Source organism: Vulpes vulpes, chromosome 14, assembly GCF_048418805.1.
Source record: "Vulpes vulpes isolate BD-2025 chromosome 14, VulVul3, whole genome shotgun sequence".
In the NCBI taxonomy this organism is placed as follows: Eukaryota; Metazoa; Chordata; class Mammalia; order Carnivora; family Canidae; genus Vulpes; species Vulpes vulpes.
This window is the reverse complement of record NC_132793.1, coordinates 102,247,611-102,262,830: the sequence shown is the minus strand read 5'-3', so window position 1 is coordinate 102,262,830 and position 15,220 is coordinate 102,247,611. Positions and strand designations below refer to the sequence as shown.

At 50.1% G+C, this 15,220-nt stretch overlaps 1 protein-coding gene across 6 annotated transcripts in view; it reads right to left on the bottom strand.

Moving 5' to 3' along the window:
- Positions 1–10,243, bottom strand: part of PDE8A (phosphodiesterase 8A) — a 154,152-nt gene extending 143,909 nt beyond the window's left edge. For 2 of the 6 annotated variants that reach the window (XM_072737365.1, XM_072737367.1), the window contains exon 1: positions 9,298–9,630. Coding sequence is in view for 2 of the 6 variants with exons in the window: in XM_072737360.1 (XP_072593461.1) it covers positions 7,788–7,997 (210 nt within the window). In the remaining 4 variants the exon portion in view is untranslated. Of the gene's footprint in view, positions 1–7,787; positions 8,122–9,297; positions 9,631–9,978 lie in introns of those variants that run through there. The other 4 variants (XM_072737360.1, XM_072737362.1, XR_011997113.1 and 1 more) reach the window with 3 other exon arrangements.
- Between the last annotated feature and the right edge of the window lie 4,977 nt (positions 10,244–15,220).

The following is a 15,220-nucleotide window of genomic DNA, read 5'->3' as shown; positions in this document are numbered from 1 at the left end:
TTAAGGTAGTTGAATTTGTCAACCCCTTCCTTTATGGCAAATGGTTTGGGTAACTTGTTTAATAAGCCCTTCCTTGCCCAGAGGTCATGAAAGGATTTATATTTCCCTTTAAGAAAAAAGTGCTATAAACTTCAAAGAGGAAGTTACAGAAGTAATCAATAAGCACATAAAAAGTACTCAAAATTATTCGCCATCGAGGAAATGCAAGTCAAAACCACAATGAGAAACCACTACACATCCACCAGGATGGCTAAAATTAGGAAATTGATAACACCAAACAGTGGCAAGGATGTGGAGCCACTGGACTTTTATTATACATTGTGGGCAGGAGTGTGAAATTGTAGAACCAAGTCAGAAAAGGTCAGGCAGCTTCTGATAAAGCTAACCATTCAACTATCCTGTGATCCGGCAACTCCAGTTGGTATTTTCCTCAGAGAAATGAAAGCATACATCCACAAAATAACTTACACTAGAATATTCATAGCAGCTTTATTCTTAATAGCCAAAAATTAGGAAGAGCTCTGTTGTTATCCATCAATAAGAGAATGAAGAGGTGGACTGGGTTCTAGTCATAACAACACAATGCTACTTAGCAAGAAAAAGAACACACAACCAGCCTGTGCAACACAGATCACAAAAATACTGCGCTGAGTACAAGGAGCCTTATACAAAAGAATATATATTTTAAGATTCTATTTACATGAAGCCTAGAATAGGCAAAAATAATTTATAATGGATAAAAATCACAACAGTGGTTGCTGGCAGGTGGGGTGAGAAATGAGGAAGGAGCACACAGAACTTTCTACTGGCAGACAGTAATATTCTGTATCTTGGCAGAGATTTGCATCTAGATGGTATATACATTTGTCAAACAAAAAGGAAACAAATTTTGAGCTCTAGTAAGTGATATGCATACTGAAGCCAGGGGCTAAGTACACTGACGTGTAGAACTTAACACATGCAAAAATAAAACACTGATAGACAATGGGATAGAAAGAGGTCATAAACCACAGATGGGAAAATGTTAATACAAAATCTAGGTAAGAGGTAGAGGGGTACACATTCTTTTAGCTTTACCATATGCTTGAAACTTTTCACAATATTAAAGACAAAACACATTTTCAAAAGGAAGAGATTGGCTTTAAAAAAATAAGCAGATATATTTGAGCAAAGTTTGCCTTTGAGAGAAGTGACTGAAAAAGAAAGTTCAATCCTTACACATGCTAGTGCCCTAGAGTTTGCAAAAATGCTTTTACACAGATTATTTTAAGTGATCCCCACCAAAACCTGAGGATTCTGGTCTCATTTTATGCTTGAAAAAACTGGGGATTGGAATTTGGCAAATCTCACACAGCCGGTGTCTGACAGAGCTGGACCTGAATTGAATGTCTCTGGCTCTTCTGTGTTCTTTCAAACACATCCCACTGGGGAGCTACCATCACCTCCAGGTGGTAGAAGGCAACAGGGAAACTGCACCACTAGCTCTCTGGGCCTTCCCACCTGCAGAGTGAGAGGAGCAAAGTAGCTACTGTCACCAGACACATGTGACAGACACAACCGACAATGAAAAAGCATGAATTCAACAGAGCCAAGGTCTACTTCAAACCCATTCAGCACAAAAGTGCTGGCAAGCCCAACTCCCTGAGTTTTTTGAAGCCATCTTCAAAGTTTAGGGGAATCTGTGACATCCTTCCTGTCTGCGTGGATGCATAAACTGCATACGATGCCTGTAGGTAAGAAACTGCAATACAAAACTTGTCAAAACACTTCTCTGACAAGATATTCCACCACTCTTCTTACCAGAGCAGAGCAAAAGTAGAACAGAAGGAGGGGACCCAGGAACATTGCTCAACCCAAACACGGCCAGAATTGAAGGCAAAAGCTTTAGCAATCACCCACACATTAATCACTAGCTTCAGGGTATTTTGGCTTTTTGTTAATGCATATCCAACACACCCCAACAATTTTTGTTAAATTTAAACAAGGTGAGATGGACCCATGGAACATGAATACAAGCCCTTTCAGCCTTAGAGACTGGTGTATTTATCCAAACATTCACTCAGTGTGTTAACTACTTTGGGAACTGGAATGAATCTAGGACACCATCCTTGTCCTCAAGAGGCCTATCATCACGCAGGAGGCTCAAGTCAGATTTCCCAGGCCTGCAGGGGCTCCAGGGGGAAGAGCCTAAGAGCAGAGAATGGAGAGTGCAAGTACAACCAGGAGCTCTAGAAAGATTTGGGCTGGGCCTTGATGATGTGTACTTGCAGAGTTGGGGGTAGGTGTGCTATGTTCTGAGCAAAGGCTGATGGGAAGAACTAGCTCCAAGGGGGGTGCTGGCTCAGGAAGTCTACCTGAAGCCTGACCAGGAAGAAGGGAGACCAAAGAGGACTCCAGAGGGATGCCTGCCGACTCATGTCAGAGAGCAAAGAATAAATGAGAGGGCCTCACGAATGCCTGACTTCAGCCCACTGGGGCAGGGCCAAATAGGGCTGCAACTCTCAAAAACTAGGGAACCTATGGCAGGGCTGGGGCCAATTTTCCCAGCAAGTCATGACTTACAATCCTGAGAGTGTGGATTCAGTATGCCTGCTCAAAAGCCAGGTGGACCTGTGACATCTGCAACCTAGCAGAGAGCCAGAGAACGGAGAAATATAGAGGAGACGGGTTAACAGAGACAGCCCAGGAGCAATGGATTTGAATAGCGGCTTAACTGCATGAGCGTGGGTGAGTTTCTAACCTACCACGCCTTATCTGCAAAATGGAAATGACACTAGTCATCTCACGGGGTTGCAAGGATTACATGAGATAACATCTGTAAGACATTCAGCACAGTGCCTGTATCATCAGAAGCATCCAAGAAATGGTGCATATCATGAATATGAATAGTCTACACTCTCCAGGAACTTCTAAGTCCAGTGCCTCCTATCACCTCACTGTATTGAGAAACCAGGCTAAAGCCACTGACCTTGGACAAGATCAAGGGATTACTCATGTCCTAAGCAACTTTGCCCTCTGTTCTTGGATTTTTAATTTTTAAAAAGTTCTGCCCTTTAAGACATTTTAGTTTATTCTGAGACATCTGCCTCACCCTGTAGACTCAATCATGAAACTTCCCCTATTAAAGAGCCCATCCCAATTGGGCAAGCTGTACTAAAGGGGGGGGGGGGAGCCAGTGTTATAATCCATTTAACAGGGAACATTTGTGCCAGCAGGGACTACAGGCCTCATCCAAACTCTCACTTCAGCAAGAAGGGTTGGGCTAGCCCAGCACAGGTCTGCACTAATAGAGTTGTAACATTCAAAACATCTACCTTAAGAACCACACTTCATATTAGGGTGGTAATGATATTAAATATCAAAACAATAAGAAATATAAATGTAAAATATTTTATATTATAATAAGAATTCAAGAAAATATAAAAAGCAGTATCTACAAAGATAAATTATAGTCACATATTTCAGGAATATAAAGTTAGGTCTCATTCTGTCAACTACATTTTCAGAAAGAAACTTTCAATAATTCCATAATCTACCCAGAGTCAATTACCCCTAGTAGGGGGGGGGGGAAATCAGGCAGGTCACACAAAGAGAAATTTGCTTCACTTAAGGAAAATATAAAAATTTGATGAATGCACTCTGTACATGAAGAGCAAGCAGCAAAATTTATTCCATAGCTAAGAAACTACTAAACTTTGGGGGACACTAAGCTGGTTTGGCCAGTTTTGAGGAGGAAGAGAAGGAGAAGGTGCCTTCTCCTTATTAAGAAGGTGCCTTATTATGAAAAAAACATAATAAGACAAAATTGTGGGAAGGAGGAGAAAATGACAGAAGCGAAGACTAAAGACAGAATGGCAAGTCTGTGTGAGGGGATTCTGAGCTCTAAGGCCAGGGATCCTGGGTGAGAGGTGAGTGTGTGACCAGCTATTATCTGCCACCTGTTGTGCACTGCCCATCCAGCTGCTCTAATCCCTCCATCTTTGAAGGGAAATCTACTCTGCTCACCAGGGTGGAACTATATTATTCCCTGGTATAAATGCTCTGAAAGAGCAATAACCAGAGAGTTCCACAAAACCAGATCTATATCCTCCAGCCTCTACTCTAGTTAAAACTGGTTTCTATTTCCTTTCTATGGGCTGGGTGGATTTTCCACTTCTCCAGCCTGGTTCACGGAGTTCTCTAATTCGACAGATGTCTGTAGAAGGCCCACTATGGGGGGGTGGGGGTGGGGGAGGAGGATACAGCAGTGAACAAAACAGACATGACTGCCACCCTCATGGAGCTAACTGTTTAATGACAAAGAGGGGGCAGTGGATCATAGCAGTGTACCAGGTGTTTGCAAAAGGGGGCGGGGGGAAGACAGGCTCTCTTCTGACACTCCTCCCTCCACACTCAAATCTTTCAAGGGCAACTCAAGTCTGAGCTAAAGAAAGGGAAGACCAAGTAAATCCAAAGACTGGCAAGAAAATAGTGAAATGTTGCAGTTAAAGCTCAAGCTGATTAAAAACAAAACAAAACTGTAAGTGTTCAAACTGAACACAGCATTCATTATCTGTAACCACATAGACTACAACTCTTGAAATGAATAAACAGAACATTTTTAGTAATACTTAAATAAGTTCATATAAGATGACCCAGCCTAATGTATTACAAGATCTTGAAGTACCTTTGGAATCATTAAGAAACAAATTACATTTATTGTGTTACACTGTTAAGTATATTTCTTGTACTTTGAATATTGGTATCTTATGTTAGGAATCATGTCCTAAAATGTGGTCTAAGACCTAACTCAATAAAAGGCTCTATAATCCAACACATTTGAGAAATGCTGCACACTCTAAACAGCATTTGGAGATTGACAATATACTTAGACATATTAAATTTTCTGACAAATCCGGAATAAAAGAAATCTGCCAAACTTAGTCTGAGCCAGTATTTCCCAAATATATTTTGACATGGCTCCTTTTTTCACTTAATAGTCAACAAATTGCTTCAGGGAACACATGTGAAATACACTACGGCATAGGCTACACACTACTTAATCTAAAAATGCAATTATCCATCTCCCAAGCATTTTGATTAACTAGTGTTTTCTATATGTACTACTGAAATTCAAAAACCTCCCCAAACTATTTTTGAAATTCACTCAGTGATACGCAATTTACTTATTTTTAGGAGGAAATTTTAAAAAATATTTTATTTATTTGAGAGAGAGAGCACAAGCAGGGGAAGGGGCAGAAGGAGAAGCAGACTCCCTGCTAAGCAGGCGGCCTGAAGTGGGGGTTCAATCCCAGGACCCTGGGATCATGACCCAAGCTGAAGGCAGACACTTAACTGACTGAGCCACCCAGGTGCCCCAAGACATATTTTTTATAAACTAAAACTGGACCTTGGTATATTAATACAATAGAATTCAAATTAATTGTATTATAATTTGATTTTGCTAAATTACTGGAAGTTTATCTTCTCTAAACATGCATTTTTAGATTTCTAGAGTGTATGTGATAATTTTAAAAGATTCATTCTCTTGGGGCACCTGGCTGGCTAAGTTGCTGGAACATGCAGCTCTTGATCTAGAGGTTGCAAGCTGGATCCCATTTTGGGTGTACAGATTTCTTAAAAATAAAATCTTTATGGGCAGCCAGGGTGGTTCAGTGGTTTGGCGCTGCCTTCAGTCCAGAGCCTGGTCCTGGAGACAGGGGATCGAGTCCCACATCAGGCTCCCTGCATGGAGCCTGCTTCTCCCTCTGCCTGTGTCTCTGCCTCTCTCTCTCTCTCTTTCTCTGTGTCTCTCATGAATAAATAAAATCTTTAAAAATAAATAAAATCTTAAAAAAATAATAGATTCCTTCCCTTAAAGAAAAAAATAACAATCTAAAAAACATGCTGATATTTACCTCTGCCCTGTTACCTGAAATGCCTACATACAAACTGCTGTAGCTGAGATGTGGTATCAACATGTACAGTTTGTGACTAACAAGCATTTCTGTGGTTGTGTTGTTACTTATAATTTGACTCCTCCTTTGGAAATACTAATGCTACCTTAAAGCCCATACGGGAGGTTTTATGGAATAAAATTCCAGCGACTGAAAGTTTCATCATTCAGTTAACAATAAAGAACCAAATTCGGCAAATATTTATTTAGGACCTACTATATGTATGCATGCCATTGGCTTAAGCACTGTAAATGACAAATGTATTTTTCTGAGCCCCAACTCAAGACAACAGTCTGACAATGGGACAGAATACGTTAAGAATCCTAAACACTCAGGAGCCCTACAGACACTGTGGAGAGAAGAACAAGCTGCTGCAGTGGAGATGCTTATAAGACACGCAGGTGAATTTTAGGACAACCACAACCCCACAAAAAGTCAAGACACAGGGCCTCTTTCCAAAAGGGCTTATTTGGCGACCTAAAAGTTTATTATTAGTTAATGTAAGATTTCCAAGCGTCATTCCAATGTTAACACTTGCATATTCAACTTCACCTGTGTAATGCTTTTTATAAGCCAATTAGGATTAACGTCCAAGCGTTACCCTGACATTCGGAACAACTTGGGTTAACAGCCTAAAACCATTGTAGGTGTCTTCAAGAATCCATAGAAGGGATCCAACTTCTGATAATCAAAGCAAAGTTAGACTTCCACCTAGGATATGTATGGGAGGGGTGGGAAGTCACTTCATCTGGGTTACGCAACACCGAGAAAGACTTTTCACTTTCGGTCAGAAAAAGCTCCAGGGCCGACTGCTAGAAATCTAACACAGAGAGTGAACAGACGGTATCAAAGTTGGGCGGTCTAGCAATCCCCAGATAACCAGAAAACCCAGACAATTTTGCAAATGACTTTCTAAAAAGAGAGAGAGAGAGAGAGGCAGCAAGGAGAGAGGGATGATCAGTGATCTGAGGCCAGGCACACCAGAACTGTTTTTCTAGTTTAATAAAACATGAACGCATGCATTCCAGCTCTACGATTTCGAACCAGAGGACTGGGAAGCCGTTGCTGTGTGCCTTAAAGAACATCGTTCCTCCCCACCACCACCCCACCTTTTTTTTTTTTTTTTTTTTTTCCCTTTCCCATTATCTTTCCTTTGGGAGATCGTACGGAAGACTAAGCTTAGAAACTTGGACGAAACATACGCAGAGGCGCTGCGCGCTGGAGAAGACACACAGTGGTGGAAAAACAGCCACGAAACGTCCCGGTCGGACTACTTAATAAAAAATTAACTTCGTTCTGCTGAATGCTTCCAACGCCGCGTTTCCGATAGTGTTTTCTCATTACGTGCGCTTTAAACGCGACACAGACGCTAATGACCGTGAGCCTCAGATACATGTGCAATCAATGCAGCGGAGTTGGTGCTGCCTTCCCACTGCGGTCTAACAGCCCCGGAGGCAGCGGCAGGCTGCAGCCGCGTGCATGTGCAGAGCTCACGCGGGGAAAACAAAGCAGGGTGGCGGGACCAGCGCCGCGGCTTCGCGGCTTCGCGGGGAGAAGCCTCCGCTTCCAGCACCAGAACCCACAGAACAAAGTTCACGCGGCTCCAACGTGTCGGGGGCGCGCCGCACCCCCACCCCCACCCCCGCCCCCACCCCCCGCCCCCGCCGGGGGGTTTCCCGCTCCGGGGCCGGGACGCGCTCACGGCGGGCCCCGCAGCCGAGACGTCGGAGGGCCCCGGGCAGCGCCGCCGCGGCCCCGAGGGCGCCCCGCTCGCAGCCCCACCGAGGGGGGTGGGAGGACGCGCCGCTCCGGTGCCCGCCCGCCAGTCACCCGGAGCCGGGCGCCCCTTACCTTCCTGCCGCTGCCGCTGCCGCTGCCGTCGCGAGGCTCGGGCTCCGCGAGGCCGGCGCCGCGGGCCCGGGGCGAGGCGGTGGTCTTCGGGCCGGCGGGCGGCGGCGGCGGCGGCGGCGGCGCGGCGGCGGCCGGCGCGTCCTCGGCCTCCTTGCCGCCGTGGTACACCGCCCGGCCCTCGGAAATGTGGATGCTCGGGGCGCAGCCCATGCTGGCGGCGGCGCGGCGGACACGCTGGCGGGCAGCCGCGATCCGGTCAGCAAACGGCCCGCCCGGCGCCTCGGGGCCGCCACGGGCGCCGTGTCATCGCCGCCTGGGCGGGCGGGCGGGCGGCGGCAAGCGCGGGTCTCGCGTCAGGAAGTGCGGCCGCCCCTTTTATCGCGGTGCGGGCGCGGCGGCGGCGGCGGCGGCGCTGGGGAGGGGGCGCTGGGGCGGGAGGCGCGCCGCTGCCGCCCCTCCGAACATGCCCTTCCTGAGGCGGGAGCCGCCGGCCGCCTCCCTCACATCGCCGCGCTCGCCTGGCCGCGCCGCGCTTCCGGGGAATTTCGGGGGAGGAGATTTGCGCTCTCCCAACCCAGGAGCGGGCGAGTCCTCGCCGCGCGAGCGACGCCGCCCTGGCCGCGGGGCGGCGCGACCCCCCCCCCCCCCGCCCGCCGCCCGGGGGAGGTGCGCTCCCCGCCGCGCCCGCCGCCGCCTCCCCGGGCCCGCAGCCCGCAGCCCGCGCCTCTCAGCCCGCTGGGCCGCCGCCCCGCGAAGAGACGCCCCTGGCCCGAGCGCCGGCGGCGGGGAAGGCTGGCCTAGACGCTCCGGCCTTGGGGGGAGGCGGTGGAAGGACGCCGGTTGGGGCGGCGAGGCCGCGGCCGGCGAGGGGGGGAGGGCGGCGGGACGGAGCGGCGGGCTCTGGCCGGGTCTGGGGCCGCGCCGTCGACAAACGCGGCGCGGCTGCGCTCACCGGGGAGCTGCTAGCGACGCGGCTCCGGCTCCGGACTCCGGGCCGGGTCTTGCGCGCCGCACGCCGCGCCCAGCCCCCAGCGGTGACCTCCAGCGGGTGCTGGCGTCAATGCAAAGCAGCTGGGGCGCCCGCCGCCACCTCCCGGCGCCGCCGGAGACCGGGCATGCGCCGCCACGACGGGAAGGGGGCGCGCGGTCTCGCCGCCCCGAGGACGGAATGGACTCGCCCAGGGACACACGGCCGCCTCGGGCTTGAGCCCACCGTAGTCCGGACCGCTCGGTTCGAATCCTGGCTCCGTCCTTTAGCAGCTGCGGGACTTCGGGCGGGTCACCGCGGCTGAGCGTTCATGAGCGAGGCCGGCGGGAGGACCCCCGTTTGGGGTGCTGGGGGGTGGGGGAGGGGAGGCGCTCGGGGTCCGGACGTTGCCGCAGCGCCCCGTGCGCCCCTCGCGCGCGGCGACCTGGAAGGCCAACGCCAGGCTGCGCGGGCGACCCGGAGGCGGCGGCACTGAGAAGCCCCGTTTCCAGGCGGGCGGGGGGCGCGCTGTCCTGTTCTCACCTGGCGCCCGAGACCCCGAGGCTCTTAGCTGCGGCCGCCGAGCAAGGTGTGGCCCGTGAGGCTGCCGGGCGCGCTGTCAGAACCGCACACCGCCCCACGCGCGCACACCAGCCCGCTGTGTGACCTTGGGCGAGCCACGTAACCTCTCTGTGCCCGAGGCTCCAGCCCCAGCCTTAAGGAGGACGACGCCCCTGGGTGACCACCGCCGGCCCCCCGAGCGGCCCACCTCGGGCCTGCCCCCAGTCCCACCCTCCTTGCGACTCCCGGGGGCCGATCCCCCCCTTTCCTCTGCTGCCGTCCACACCTTTCCTAAAGCGGCCCCGCAGCGACCCTGAGATGCCGCCGCTCGCGCCTCGGGCCGGCGACTGTGAAGCCCCGGAGGCGTATTCCGGACTGGAGTCCCTGCCCTGGCGCTGGGGCTGCGGGACTGGCTCAGGTGCCGGGTCCCCTGCGCGGCCCGAGCACCAGGACGCCGGGACACCGGAGATCCGCAGCCTCCCCGGCCCGAGGTGCCCACCGGGCGGTGTCCGACGGCGGCGGAGCCCAAAGGCTGGGAAACCCGAGAGTGGCTTGGTGCTGCTCTAGCCCTCTCTACCAGCCGGGCTGGCCCAAACCACTGGCACGTGACTCCATTATCAGGTTCAAGCACGTTAAGCAGTAATTATATTTATGCCTTCCTACCTTGTAAAAGTACCACCGGCTCAATGAAGATGTCTTGAAAGACACAGGAAAAGATGCTTATTATCATCACCCGTTATTCCACCTATATAGCAGAGGGCTTTCTGCCTTTGTTCTGCAGATTTTAGAAGGTAATTTTCAGGACAGAGTCTAGACCCTTCTAAATAAAGGGTTATTCATGAAGAAAAATGCTTGAACCACCAGAGTGCATGAAAGTCCACCGAGTGCCCTCTGTCCTCCCTGCCTGGCCTAGAAGTCAGGCCTTGACGACGCTGGTACTGACCTTGCCTTCGCCAACCCCCGGCTGTTCCCTCATTGGTCCCTCCCTCCCTCAGCAGGCAGGCAGCATGTCTGTGTCCTGGCCTATCCTTGGAAATCCTTGAACCCTGTGCTAATTAGGGGGTGGGTTGCTTTTCCCTGTTCCCACCGTGCTGGCTCTCCCTGGCTCCCTGTGCCCTGGCAAGCTGGTCTTTCACCCTCTCTGTTCCCAGAGACCTGCTGGAGAGGAGCACTCACTCATTTCCAGCTCTGCAATTTGGGGACCCTAGACTTAAGAGACCCTAAAGCTAAAAAGGATGCAAGAGCAGACAGGAAAGGAGTCATCTGGGGTCACAGCAAGCCCCACTCACTTTTTTCCATGCTCAGGAACTCAGCCTGGGGTGCTCTAAGAAGTTACAACCCACCCCCCTCAGCTTCAAGCCCCTAACATCAATTCTACCCTGCCTCCACCTTCCCCAGCCATAAGCTGCACCCTAAGGTCCCTGAACACTTCACCCTACAAAGCCCCTTTCCCCAGGCCTCCATGACAGTGGACAGAAAAGGGACACATTGATGGAAGTAACCCAAACGTCATTGCCATGTGCCATCCACTAGTTCACCCAGGACTCCTAGGCCCCTGCAAAGAATCCTGCCATTTGGGGGGTGCCTAAGGAGCTCACGAACAATCCCCATCCTGCTGGAGGAGAGGCATTCCCCACCATGCCAGCCAGGTGGACACCTCCAAGGTCTACATGCAGTAGAACACACTCCACCCCCAGACCCAATCCATTCTACCCAGTGTACCTCTCCCCCAGGCAGAGCTGCTGGACTCCCATAAGGCTTAGAGTTGTAGCTAAACATCTACTTCAGTTCTTACTCCTAGGGTCAGCATAAGGTCAGTGAGGCTGGGAAAGGAGATAAACCAAAAGGTAGATGCCAGGCCCAGCCTCTCCCAAGCTACAGTCATTCCCAGGAGACCCCATGGTGCTCACAGCCCACCTCCCATTAGAGACATGAGGGCCTGCAGTCCTACATAGCTTTGTTTATCTAACATCAGAATCTACTGGTTTCCACACCTCTGCCACTAAAGCTGATCCTTCCTAAGCCAGTTCTTCCTGGCTTTGTGGCCTTTTGCACCCAGGGGTCAGCCATTCAAAGACTGTGCCACGGGCACCAGTTCCCTACTCCCCTTGCCTTCTCCGTTGAACTGGGCTGGAAGCAGAGCCAGTGGTAGACCTCCTGGGCCCTGGGGTCTGAATCCTAGTTCTGCCCTGTGTCCTCTTTCAGAGCTGCTTTCCTCCATCATAAATCTAGGATTCATGACATCTATCTCCCTGGGATTAAAGAGGCTAACCCATGTCAAATACCCAGAACAACTACTGAGCCCAGGTGCCTTCCTTAGTTCACCACTTTCTCCCAGGCGCATTCAACACCACCTTCCTCCAGGCCCACCCCAGCCTGCTGGGAACCTGTGGAGGGCATGAAATCACCAGGAGGATCCACACCCCTACAAATCGGTGCATCGGATTTCATCACCTTAATTTCTCTTTCAAAGCTTTGTATCATGTGACTTTTATACACCATCATTTTAAAATTACACATTCTGTAATTTACACCTGAATACATGCTGGGAAAATAGTTTTTAAAAATGAAGTAGAAGTATGTAAAGTGTGTGGAGCCTAAGGAAAGTCTCTCTTCCTTCTCTCTCTTTCTCCCTTCCTTCCCTCTTGCTGTTTGGACCATTTGCTTCCAGACTTGTTTCTATGTTAAATATATTACAAGCATCTGTGCACACACAGAACTATTTCAATGTCACAAACAGAGCTTTAGTGAATATCCTTGAATGTATCTTTTTCTGTAGGATGGACTCCTAAAAGTTGGATTGCTTGGTCAAAAGGTATGTCCCACCCTATGCCAGTTGCAGAAGGGATGAAAACAGAGAAGGAGCCCAGCCGAGTATGAAGGATTGAGAAGGGGAACTCCCTGGATACTCCCTGTGCCCCTGGATAAGGTGTGGGGGTGGATATGGGGGGCAACCAGCCCCAGATGCAAGACCTCTCCTGGCCATCCTCTCTAGACCGACAGGCCTCCTGATCTTTATCTCTTTTGGAACTCCCACACCTTTGGTAAAATGTATTTGATTGTTCCAGCCTTTCTCAGATAAGGGAGAAATCCAGTGACCACTCTTAGGCCAGAACTGTAAGGAGGAAGGAGCGCCCCCTAGAGGCCAGAATGATGGAGGAAAGCCCCTAGGACACTGTTCTCTTACCTCCCAGTTCAGATGTGCACCTGCATTTCTCTCCTGTTTGGCTCCAGACCTTGGTACTTGTGGTTCACCTAGAACCTGAAATTAACAACCCAGTGTTGACTCCCTTCCTCAAAATGACCTGGAATCAGGCTTCTTTGTTTCCAACAAAGGGCTCTGTCCCCAGTACCTACATGCCCCCTATGCCTTGTTCCTTGGCTCCACCTACCTTTTCCCACCAGGCAAGGGGGTTCAATTCCTTTCCCACCAATTGGATAAAGTCCAGAATTCTTAACATTGCCAAATTTGATTGTAAATATCAGAAACCTAACTCCACCTAGCTTAACAAATGTAGGTACTTATTGGTCAATTTCCTCAAAAGACAGGAAGGGCAAGGAGGGCTCAGCATCAGAGACACAGCAGACTCAGATGCCACTAGAACCACCTATCGATCCTGACACCTTGACCTTCCGAACAAGGTTTGCCTAGGGCTTGTGGACCCCTGGCTTCTGTTTTCACAGTCCTGTGACTACCCTGTTGGTTTCCACTGCACCATGAACATTCTTTGTTCCAAGTTCCTAACAGAGAGTCTCCCAGGGGTCCGTCCCTACTCCCAGGGCTGGCTTCAGGGGTGTGACACTTGAGAGTCACAGGGCCCCATGCTTGGAAAGGCCCCCATTCTTGGTTTATTGCTAAGCTGTCACCATCTTAATGTTAAACAAGGGGCACCACATTTTCATTTTGTGCCGCATGAATTCTGTACCTGGTCCTGCATAATGCTTCTAAAAAGTGCACTTTGGGCTGCCTGAGTGGCTCAGTTAAGTACCCAACTCTTGGTTTCACTCACATCATGACTTTGGGGTCTTGAGATCGAGCCCCTCATTGGCCTCCCTGCTCAGTGGGGAGTCTGCTTCTCCCTCTCCCTCTGCCCTTCCCCCTGCTCATGCTCTCTCTCTCAAATAAATCAATCTTCTTTTAAAAAGTGCACTTTTCAGGTGTGCATAGGGGAGAGGAGTATGTAGAAGAATCTGGTGTCCCAGGAGAAATTCACAGGGTCTGCTCCTGCAGCTCATGTTGTTATGTCAGAATGATAGTCCTTGCTTGCCTCTGCCCTGGACCCAGCACCACTACCACCACCACCACCATTCACCCCAGCCCAGTCCTGGGTATTTTTCACCGCCTCCATGGCTGGGAAAGGCCTCAGAGATCATCTCCTCTGGAAACGAGCACACAGAGGGTCAGGCGATAGCTATGGTCCCTCAGCCAGTTGGTGCACAGCCAGGCTCCTCAAGGTCCTTCTGCTCTGTGTCTTTCCGGCAGGGTGGGTGTTCATCTTAACCTATCCAGCTTCCCAACCACCAGCCTGTGGCTCTCAGCCAAATTCCACCTAAAAAAGCATTTGGCTTCTGGGGTTGAGATCACTGTTGGCCACCCCTCCCTGAGGGGAGAAGTAGGGGAGGAATGGGCCACAGGCTCTCCTGGCCTGGAGGAGGAAATATCAAGACATCCCTGAGATTGGCCCTGTGACAGCGGTGACACCTGCCAGCCTATATTAGGCTGTCTGCTAAGCACCTCGCATAAACGCCTTATGAGCTCACTTATTCCTCATAACAGCCCCATAAAGTGGTTACTATTATCCTTCTTGCTCCTCTGACCCTGCCCCATTTTACTTTTAGATTGTCCTTATTTATTTGAGAGAGAGAGAGATAGCAAGAGAGACAGTATGACCAGGGGGAAAGAGGGAGAAGCAGGCTCCCTGCTGAGCAGGGAGCTGGACGTAGGGCTCAGAGTTCTATCCCAGGACCCCAGAATCATGGCCTGAGCTAAAGGCAGACATTTAACCAACTGAGCCACCCAGGCACCATGTCCTCGCCTCCATTTTAAAGATAAAAACATCAAGGTTTTTTAGAAACAGGGCTGATGCAGATCTTTAATAAAACCCAACACCCATCCTTCTATAGAGACTCTTTTCAAAATGGAAAGATGCTTCATAATATAATAAAGTGGATTTATTTCTGGATAAGAGCTTTCAGGATACTTAATAGTGAAGCACCGAAACACTTCCCAAGGCTGGAACTTCGTGGGTCTGCTTCTAAAGAGTGTCCCAAGACAAAAAACCCTCGCCTTGAGCATAACTAACAGGATCAGAAAACACAGGGCAGCAAGCATGGCTGCTATTATCCGATGCTGTCTAGATGCTCTGAGAAGTACAATGAGACATGACTTAGCAATTAAAGTACAGATACTGGGCCAAGAATAAAATTCATCATTAATAGCAGGTAATATAGGGCAGCCCTGGTGGCGCAGCGGTTTGGTGCTGCCTGCAGCCCAGGGTGTGATCCTGGAGACCTGGGATCAAGTCCCACGTCGGGCTCCCTGCATGGAGCCTGCTTCTCCCTCTGCCTCTGTCTCTGCCTCTCTGTGTGTGTGTGTCTCTCATGAATAAATAAATAAAATCTTTTAAAAAAAAATAGCAGGTAATATAGCTTCTATCCAAGATACTTAGAAATTAACTCAAAAGATATTAAGATAAAAGATTTCTCTGCAGTGGCCAGAATTCAAAGGAAAAGCAGCAGTGCTGTAGACAATCAATGACCACTTAGACAATATAATGACAAAAATCACATTAAGTGACAGGTACTGGGCTCCAGGCGAGTGGGGAACAGGCACATTTCCAGGGTGACCAACCATGTCTCGGCTTGCCCAAGACCCTCCTAGTTTTAACACTGAAAGCCTTGCATC